The sequence below is a fragment of the Rutidosis leptorrhynchoides genome, chromosome 4 (genome assembly GCF_046630445.1).
Source record: "Rutidosis leptorrhynchoides isolate AG116_Rl617_1_P2 chromosome 4, CSIRO_AGI_Rlap_v1, whole genome shotgun sequence".
NCBI classification, from domain to species: Eukaryota; Viridiplantae; Streptophyta; class Magnoliopsida; order Asterales; family Asteraceae; genus Rutidosis; species Rutidosis leptorrhynchoides.
In genome coordinates, this window is record NC_092336.1 from 86,811,014 (window position 1) to 86,820,663 (window position 9,650).

The 9,650-nt window shown below is 33.5% G+C and overlaps 2 protein-coding genes across 2 annotated transcripts; one reads left to right on the plus strand and one right to left on the minus strand.

Annotated features, from left to right (window-relative positions):
- Positions 1 to 3,105: 3,105 nt before the first annotated feature.
- On the plus strand, positions 3,106 to 5,613 carry LOC139844265 (F-box protein At5g52880). The gene is made up of 6 exons (XM_071834483.1): positions 3,106 to 3,328; positions 3,880 to 4,037; positions 4,320 to 4,407; positions 4,653 to 4,852; positions 4,973 to 5,118; positions 5,289 to 5,613. Exons 1-6 carry the CDS (start codon positions 3,144 to 3,146, stop codon positions 5,403 to 5,405), a joined length of 894 nt encoding a protein of 297 aa, XP_071690584.1. The 5' UTR covers positions 3,106 to 3,143; the 3' UTR covers positions 5,406 to 5,613.
- Positions 5,614 to 6,200: 587 nt separating this feature from the next.
- Positions 6,201 to 9,650, minus strand: LOC139840786 (reticulon-like protein B6). The gene is made up of 5 exons (XM_071831033.1): positions 9,452 to 9,650; positions 6,977 to 7,157; positions 6,738 to 6,876; positions 6,585 to 6,654; positions 6,201 to 6,367 (listed from the first exon to the last, which is right to left on the minus strand). Exons 1-5 carry the CDS (start codon positions 9,648 to 9,650, stop codon positions 6,201 to 6,203), a joined length of 756 nt encoding a protein of 251 aa, XP_071687134.1.

Consider the following 9,650-nt stretch of genomic DNA (forward strand, 5'->3'; position numbering starts at 1 on the left):
AGACGTGGAGTTTGACGAAGACGCTTCTTGGAACTGGGAAAAGGACAAAGTGGAAAAACAAACATATCTGCCGCGGATATCTATTGAAACTCCAGCTCAACAACCACTACAAATGGAGCATTCTGGACAAGATGAAAGTACCGGAGAAATGAGCCCTGCTACGCCAAGTTCTCCTTCAGCAACATTACCTTCAGCGCAAGAAGAATCAAGTCCGGAGTCAACACCGGAAAGAGTTAAAAAGTTAGCAGAGGTGTACGAGACTTGCAACTTCACAACTATAGAACCTGAAAGCTATGAAGTTACATCCAAAGATGAAAAGTGGGTGACTGCTATGAACGAAGAAATCAGAATGATAGAGAAAAATAACACATGGGAGTTAGTTGATCATCCCACAGATAAAGAAATCATTGGAGTCAAGTGGGTTTACAAAACAAAGCTCAACCCTGACGGTTCTATACAAAAACATAAAGCAAGGCTAGTTGCAAAAGGCTACTCACAACAGTCAGGAGTCGACTACAATGAAACTTTCGTACCCGTAGCTCGACTGGATACTATAAGAGCACTTGTGGCGCTAGCAGCTCAAAGAAGGTGGAAGATTTACCAACTAGATGTAAAATCAGCCTTTCTAAATGGGTATCTCGAAGAAGAAATATACGTAGAGCAACCACAAGGGTTCATTCAGAAAGAAAAAGAAGACCAAGTCCTGAAGCTCAAGAAAGCCTTATATGGACTTAAACAAGCACCACACGCATGGTACAGTCGAATTGACAGCTACTTCACAAGTTCAGGATTCAGGAGGAGTCAAAGTGAGTCCACACTCTACATCAAAACCCAAGGTAACTCTGACACTCTCATTATTTCCTTGTATGTTGATGATCTTATATATACGGGAAACAATGAGAGAATGATACAAGAGTTTAAGGAAGACATGATGAAAATGTTCGAGATGAGCGACCTTGGTTTGATGCGCTATTTTTTTGGCATCGAAATCAGTCAAGAAAAGGAAGGCATCTTCATATGCCAAAGGAAATACACAGAAAATCTCCTGAAAAAGTTTAAACTATACGGTTGTAAAACCGTCGCGACGCCACTAGTTGCCAATGAGAAGATGAGACAAGAAGATGGATCGGAGAAAGCGGATGCTTCAAGATTCAGAAGTCTCATTGAAAGTCTACTATATCTAACAGCAACAAGACCAGACATCATGTACGCAACGAGTCTGCTATCCAGGTACATGCAAAACCCTACTCAAATACATTACGGAGCTTCTAAAAGAATACTAAGATACTTGCAAGGTACCATGGACTATGGAATATGGTACAAGCCCACTATAGACTCGAAGCTTCATGGATACACTGATAGTGATTGGGCCGGATCGGTGGATGACATGAGAAGTACTTCTGGATACACATTCTCACTTGGATCTGGTGTCTTCTCATGGGCATCAAAGAAACAAGAAACGATGGCACAATCATCAGCTGAAGCTGAGTACGTCGCAGCCGCAAACTCAGCTAATCAAACTAAATGGCTAAGAAGAATACTTGAAGACATGGGCGAAAAACAAGACGAAGCTACTCAAATATTCTGCGACAACAAGTCTGCAATTGCTATGGCAAAGAATCCGGTGTTTCATGGCAGAGCAAAACATATAGACATCAAATATCACTTTCTGCGAGAAAGTTGTGCCAAAAAAGACATCGAATTAAAATACTGCAAAACTGAGGAGCAGATTGCAGATATTTTCACAAAAGGGTTGCCAAGACCCAAGTTCGAGCTTTTACGCAACATGCTGGGAGTAATACCGAAAAACATTAAGGAGGAGTGTTGAAATATTAATATTTTTCTAGTTTAATCTAGAATTAACTAATACTTACTAGTATTAGATATTTACTAGTAACAGATATTTAGAAATGTATTAACTAGAAGTTGGTAGAAGATACATATAGTAGATATTTGAAGAAGATATTATCTAAGAACTAGCTAGAAGGTTAGTTAGTAAAAAAATTTAGAAATTGCTAGATAGTTCTAGCCAACATATATGATGCCTATAAATAGTCTTGTGATGTTGTGAAATGAGATGTACACAAAAAAACACAACACAATTCAATAGCAATAAAGAATCACTTCTTTCAAAACAACAAGTCTTCAGCATTTATAAAAATCCCCTCATAACATAAACATCCATCACTATAAACATCTAAATTAAAACTAATAACTTAATCTAAATACACTACAATTCTAACAACTTGTTATTATTCAGGATGCAAATGAGGCTGTTACATGGAGTTACTAATATTAGCCATTTCTTTCGTCATCAAAGAAGATCAAGCTAGGAGAGGATCCATTGTTTACTTTGCAAGGTTAATTATGTGTTCGAGAAGTTTCATGTATTAATTACTTGTTCATAAAAGGATCAATCATTATAGCCTGTCAATATATATGTTCATTAGCATTTATTTACAATCACAAGTGTGAAAATTCCCTACTTGAACCACAATACAACAAACAGTATGTTAAGTATTATGCTCCATGTTTGTATGAAGATGTAAACAGAAGTAATTCTTAAAATATCTTACATATTAACCATATGCATGTTATGATCCTCATAGAACTAAGGGTAGGAGGGAACCACAGAACTTCAAAGACTGAATGCACATGCACCTAGCATATGCACTTATTTTTGTCTATGCTCACAGACTAAAAAAAAAAAAATTCAGTTTGCACACATACTAAAGTCAATCTGTGTACAGACTTAAGTCAGTCTGTGCACATAGTCTATGCACAGATTGAAGTCGGTCTGTGCACAGACTTCACTGAACACATGACCGCCAACAGTTTCGGCCCATAGGCTGTATTCACATATTACATCGATAAAATACAATATGGGCTAACCTTAATGTTACAGGTTTGTTAATGAAATTGGGTCCTATCTTTAAGTAGTCTAAATTACTCAAGCCCAAATCAGAACAATAAGCCTAAACCAAATAACGATTCGGGTACGATTCGGATATTTGACGCCAAAACGGAAAGTGCACCAATCAAATCACGCACAATCAACAATTCAACATTTCTCATATAGATTTTCCCTAAACCTTCAAACATTTTTGAAGATATATGGAAAATTAAATCGAAAAATAAAAAAGATGAAATCGGGAGCGTTTGATAGATATCGAAAATTAGCAATTGAAGATTCATTAACAACCCGCCATTATTCATCAGCTTGTAAAGAGCTCGCCTTAATTCTCAAATTATCGTATCCTAAATTCCCCAAATCTTTGCAATCTATCGTCATCCAAGATGTACTCACTGCCTTTCGCCTTCTTCCTAAGTATGTTTCCCTTACCCCTTAATTGTAATTTTGTTATTAAATTATGTTATGAAATTGTTATCTTGAGCTGAAATTTTAAGGCACTAATCGATTGTTTTATAGTTGGCTTTATTATTATATATTATTATTATTATGTAAAGTATGAATTACGATATTATAGAACTGAAAACGGAACAGTAAGGGTGCGTTCAGTTACCCGAAAGTTCTAAATTTCTAATGCACACTACTCTTATGATCATGGCCAAACATATGATATGATAATGAAATTAATGATGATGAGTCTTCAACTTGAATAAGTAGCTCGGAAACAACTATAAGCAACATTAGAATATTGCCATCAATATTTGCACGAGTTTTGAGGCTTTTGTAGGAAGAGGGAAACTAGTTTGTGTTTCCGAAAAGTAACCAGAAGGAACGCAGCCTGTCTTTGTAAACATTGGAAGCTGAAAAATATGTTCTTTAATTATTGGTGTATTAGAGGATACTAGTTATATGTATGAAAGTTTTTGTTTCCATGCTAATTTAAGTAATGTCATTTACTCAAAATCCAGAATGCAAACCCAAACAGCCGTTTCAGCAGCCAATACTCTCCTTCAGAGTGTGGAGTCAACACTACCGAAGCAAAAGAAGGCCCTGGCTGTAACTGAGTTCAAACATGCCATGGTTGCTCATAAGAGGTATTCTAAAGCACGACATAATAATGAACAAGGTTGGTAAATTGATTATGTGTGTTCAATGCTCTATTGACTAATATATCGTTTGGAAACAAAAGATTAATCTCTGATTAGCATTTTTAAGTATAGTAATAGTTTAATACTAATAGTATAGTTAAATGTTATGAAGCTTGGAATATATGCAACCCTCACTTTTTCTTTTTGTTTGGATATAAAACAAGTTCCTAGCTTCACTTCTTATTTGATTCTGCATATACCTTAAATTAGTGCTCCTTCAACAATTTGTTCCTCGTGAATGTTACTTTGTTGTTGTCCAGATTTTGTTGAACTTCCACAAGACATTCTTGTGCATATTTTCAGCTTCTTGGACTTGCAATCCCTAGTTTCCGCTTCAGAAGTTTGCCGGTAACTTTTTTCTCATTTTAACTTATATTCTTATTATTATCTTCATATTCCTACAAAATACTTTCATGAAAAATTGTACTTTATATAGTTTGGTTTAAAAAGGCAATAGGCACTTCGAGGCCTTAGTAGGGTTCCAGTAGATTGTAAAAGAATTTCTGTTATTTCTTCTTTGAGATCACTTATAAACGTCTTTATGCCTTAATTATGTAGATGTCTTTAAATTCTGGTAAATGTGTCATGTGCAGTTCATGGAATGTTGCTTCAAGTGATAACCGTTTATGGCAGTTGGTGTGTAACATGGTTTTCAACACTTTTTATAAGCTCTCAAAGATCAATAAGCTTTATGGTGAATTGACCTTGGATGAGAATCCAGAAACATCTCAACAGAGCAATAACTGCAGTAATAATCTTGACTGGAGAACTGTATTTAAGAAAACATACAATGGTACGTGGTCTAAATTTATGTTATACATCATTCATATATAAGAAATCAGTGAATCTCCATAGTCATATGACGTTATGTATCAAGTTTTCATGATTAGGTTTGTTTTACTTTCGATTGCAGGCTGCTCGTTAAAGGAGATGTTTAAATCTTCAAGGGGATTCTGCAAGCATTGTCATGCAATCGTTTGGTCCAGTGACATAAGAAATGAATCTAATTCTGGTCTGAAATGCAAATATCACCAAATTAAGCCAATATCTACGCGGCGGGTCAGTTTCACTGCTCGTTATTGATCTTTTTATGATTTTGATTTTCTATATTTATTTGTTCTTTGGTTGCAATTAAGCTCTCCATGTTCTTTTATATGACGTTTGTATATGAAGTTTGTGATTTGTCTAATTGTCTCACTTTTAAATTGACGAGGCGTGTTGTATTTCAGATTGCTGAGTATATAAATGGTGATTATGCTTCATCAGATAGCAATAGCGACTCCGACTCGTCTGATGAATTTACATCTAAACTTTGGGCGTATCCGAAGAGCCATGTATCTTCATAGTAAGCCAATGAACCTGATATGAAAAGTACCCGATATCCGTTTTCAGGTTTTTTGCATTGGCTGAAATCGTAAAGGTGGAAACCATGGATTAGATGTAAAAAATTATAGGATCACAAATTACACATACAACAATTCCTTAAAGGGGAGATTCAGAGAATTAGTTTACAGTATATGTTACTTGAAATGATAAATCCCAAGTTGGATTATAATAAGCAATATTTCTATATATTCTTATGATTTTGATTGATGTTTTTGTTATATATAATGGGAATATAAGATAGTGAACACCATCCAAACATTTAATCTTATCATTAAGTCATTTACTATTATATAAACCCCATCTAAAGGTGGTTGTCACATTTTGATTTATAATTGGCAACAACAATACTCGATCTCATATAATGAATGTGAGGTATGAATAGGCAAGACAATCATTTAATATAATATGTAAAAGTATTAAGTGTGCTTAAATATAAGTGTAGAGATATAGATCAATATTATTGAAAATTTAAATATGCTAAGTTCTTTTGTAGTCCAGGGAACTTTGGAATGCTATGTGCACTTCATAATGTAGTCTGATACTCTGATCTACCATCCATATGAAAATATGTCAAACTTGCATTGCCCAAAAATTATGGAATACTACTAGCATTATATAATGTATAGAATTTACAGAACAATTCTAATGGTATATATCATAATATGTAATAAAAAAATACATAGAATATAGAATAATAATTAAAATGAGTCATAGTGAACACAAGAAGCTGTTTTAGTGAATATTTATACGCGAGACTATGCGAGTTTCTTCTCCTTGAATGATTTAGGAACTTTGCTCAAAACCTTCTCATGTAAAACCTCATATTGCTTTTTCAACTCAGCCTCTCCTTTATCAAGTAACACATCAGCCTTTTCCTTGTGTCGCTCGTACAGCACAGGCACCGTGTGCAAGAGAACAAAGCCTGTTTATTGGTTGTCAAAAAAAAAAAAAAAGCCATTGAAGAAAAAAGATCAAGGAAAGGTATTTATTAAAGATAGGTTTTGGGCAATTTTTAACCTGTTTGACCTGTTCACTTTTTTACTGAAAAATATTGTGTGGAGCATTTAAATTTAAATAGTTAATTAACTCATTTAACTAAGTTTCCATCTTTATACTGCACAAAACAAAAAGATTCTTACATATATACACCAAGGTCAAGAGGGTGCAACAGCTTCCTGCAATCGATACAACCCACAAACCAGCAATCACCTGATAAACATGAAACATTGAATCACAAAACAGATTTATCATCATCATTTTCCATAGACAATGTGAAAATACAAAAATTATACAGTTAGAAATTTCTTGAGGTCTTTTCCAGAAGCTATTTCCCGAAGAACCTCTAGAAAATTATTGATTTCAAGCCTAGCGACAGAGGCTATCTGCAAGACAGTATCTTCTTCCAAAGCAACTTGTGGGAATTGTGGGCATCTGCAGGTCACATAATTACACATTTATATCAGGTAATTAAATTAAATACATAATTAAAAGTAGGCGATTAAGCAAAGAAAAAGCGAAAACTACACATTACTTGTAGAAGAGATTGAGCGTGTTTGACCACAGAAAATGAACCCCGAGAACTAGAATTAGAACGTGGCAAAGTAGACTAAGTAAGTGATATTCGATCATTTCGAAGAGGGCCCATATTATAGTGACAGAACCAAGCACAATGATAGATTTCTTCTTATTTCTCCAGAGAAATAAATCAGCAGCTGCAAATTTAAAGCACAACACAAGATAATTACTTGCTTATTATATGGCGCAAAAACATCTTTATACATAGTATGACAGCTGAGAAAGGGAAAATTGTTTGAAAATGCATCGAACTTTCATCAAATTCCTATTGTATGCATACAACTTTCAGATCTACTATTGTATGCATTCAACTATTTAAATTGTTCTATTGTATGTAGTTAACTTGTTATAACAGGTAAACTTCAGGTCACTTACTAGACAAAATTACATAATTAGTCCCTCATGTTTGTCAAATATTGCAGACTAGTCATTTAGGTTAATTTTTAATGCCATTGGTCCTTGACATTTGTAATCTTTAGAAATCTTGTTATAATTACACTTTTCATATATACATATTACACCAACTTATAATGAAAGTTATTGAAAATAGTTTTCAAGTAGTGTATTCTTTGTAAAAATAAGTCACTAAACAATGATTCTAAAGTCTAAGCAATTATAAGCAACGCCAACAGTGACAGCAAAATGGGTGTAAATTGACACCCGTCCAATCTGGTATCAAATGGGTCAGACCAGTATGCTTTCAAATGGGTTGCTGTAATATCGGATTCAAGTAAACTACTAAATCTTTGATACTACAAATCTTAATTTCTAAGGATCCACTAAACTACTCTTATTTAGGCTTAAAAAATAATTGATATGGGTTAACCACCTTCTTTTAATCAAATTTGATAACAAATATTCCATTTAAATTGAACTAGTTTGACAACGATTTGACTTCATCTTTCTTTCTGTGTACAGAAGGCATGTAATTTAATTCATATGATTCATTTTACAAGTAATATTTAGAGGACTGACCACTAATTTTGTTAAGGCACATAATTTGAAATTTCGGATATTTGGATAATCCAATATTCGAATCCGAAATTCCGAATATCCGAAAACCGGATATCCAAAATTTCGGATTCGGATATCGGATGACTAAATCCACTATCTGAATTTTCAGGTATCTGAAATTCGAATATTCGAATTTTTAGATATCCGGTTTTGAACACCCTAATATTATAGGTATAGATTTTGTTGATGATTATAAAGCCGTATAGAATGATAATGAATGACAATTTGATAAGATAGTCAAAATGATATAGAATTGTGTTTTGGTTTGATGAAGTGTTCTATTTTTTTTTTTTTTTTTTTTTTTTTTTTTTTTTTTTGATTTTCTCTTTCTGAAATCTGAAATGATATAATCAAGTATTGTGAAGATGAAGTTATTCTTGAAGATGAACGTGTTTTTGAAAATGATGAAGGGAATGGTAGGATGAGATAAAACTTAACGGTAAAATTTAACGAACGTTAAGTCTAGGGACCAACCACGAACTTTGTATAGATATTAACCTGACCTTCTCTACAAGTTACTTAATACATACAATAGAACAATTTAAATAGTTGAATGCATACAATATGATATCTGAAAGTTGGATGCATACAATAGAAATTTAGTGAAAGTTCAATGCATTTTCAAACAATTTTCCCGCTGAGAAATATCGTCGAATTGTAGTATTTTTATATAATTCTGATTTCAAATTTAGGAAAATAACAAAAAACACTATCGTATGCCTACTGTTGTGCATGAGATACCCTTAACAATTTGTGCATCATATCAAAACAGAGTTATTAAAAATATATTGAACGTCTTAACTTTTCAAGAAACTCACACTATTAGGAACCAAAAGTGCAGGTTCGAGTTTCCGCCTGAACGTGTGTTACGTGCAAATGATGATGAGGGTCGTTTAAATAAATGATCTACTGATGCCAAAAAAATCGCATTTCAGAAAAAAAATAAAAAATTAGGAACTAAAGTTCTCCATTTTTTACAGAGGATTTTTCTAAAAAATTAGAAATTGTGTTCGGTTTATGTTGTGGGAAAAGTTTTTTACAAAAAATAAATCTTTGTTCTCTTTTATATTTGAACACGTTTTTAATTCTAAATTTTCATTATATAGACATGGTACACTTTACAATCTCAAGATAAAAAAAAATTGAAAAATTAAGAAATTATTTTAAAACTCATCAACACACCCTAAATCCTAACAAGACTGTCATGTAAATGTAGATCAAATGCGAATTCGATCTTAGACTCTTTGAGGATTGTGACATTTATTATTCTAATCAACAATATCCAAGATTCATCGATCCTTCATATTATGTAAAGGCTATTATCAATACAATCAGAAATGTAAACAAATGTGTATATATACGAATAATTTAGGTAGACATGGAAAACAATAAATGAGGAAAGCTTATATATTGATACCTTTAGCCCCTCCTAAGAGATCGTGAACAGGCTTCTCCTTCCACGAAACGTTATTAGCATTGGCTCTGTTTGGTGGTACAGGAAAAGTCTTTTTGGGTGGTGGTTTGCTATCAGAATCCGATGATGATGAAGAATCTTCATCGTGAAATGTTTCTGTTATCTTATCTTTGGCATGCGATGATTCGTGTTCATCGGCCAT

What these genes read in the sequence shown, in the direction of transcription:
- LOC139844265 (XM_071834483.1), top strand. Translation starts at nt 3,144, where the DNA reads ATGAAATCGGGAGCGTTTGATAGATATCGAAAATTAGCAATTGAAGAT. An exon ending in GCCTTTCGCCTTCTTCCTAA is followed by an intron (nt 3,329 to 3,879) that starts GTATGTTTCCCT and finishes CTCAAAATCCAG; the next exon opens with AATGCAAACCCAAACAGCCG. An exon ending in ACGACATAATAATGAACAAG is followed by an intron (nt 4,038 to 4,319) that starts GTTGGTAAATTG and finishes GTTGTTGTCCAG; the next exon opens with ATTTTGTTGAACTTCCACAA.
- LOC139840786 (XM_071831033.1), bottom strand. Translation starts at nt 9,650, where the DNA reads ATGGCCGATGAACACGAATCATCGCATGCCAAAGATAAGATAACAGAA. An exon ending in ACGCTCAATCTCTTCTACAA is followed by an intron (nt 6,877 to 6,976) that starts GTAATGTGTAGT and finishes TGTGACCTGCAG; the next exon opens with ATGCCCACAATTCCCACAAG. An exon ending in CTTGACCTTGGTGTATATAT is followed by an intron (nt 6,368 to 6,584) that starts GTAAGAATCTTT and finishes ACCAATAAACAG; the next exon opens with GCTTTGTTCTCTTGCACACG.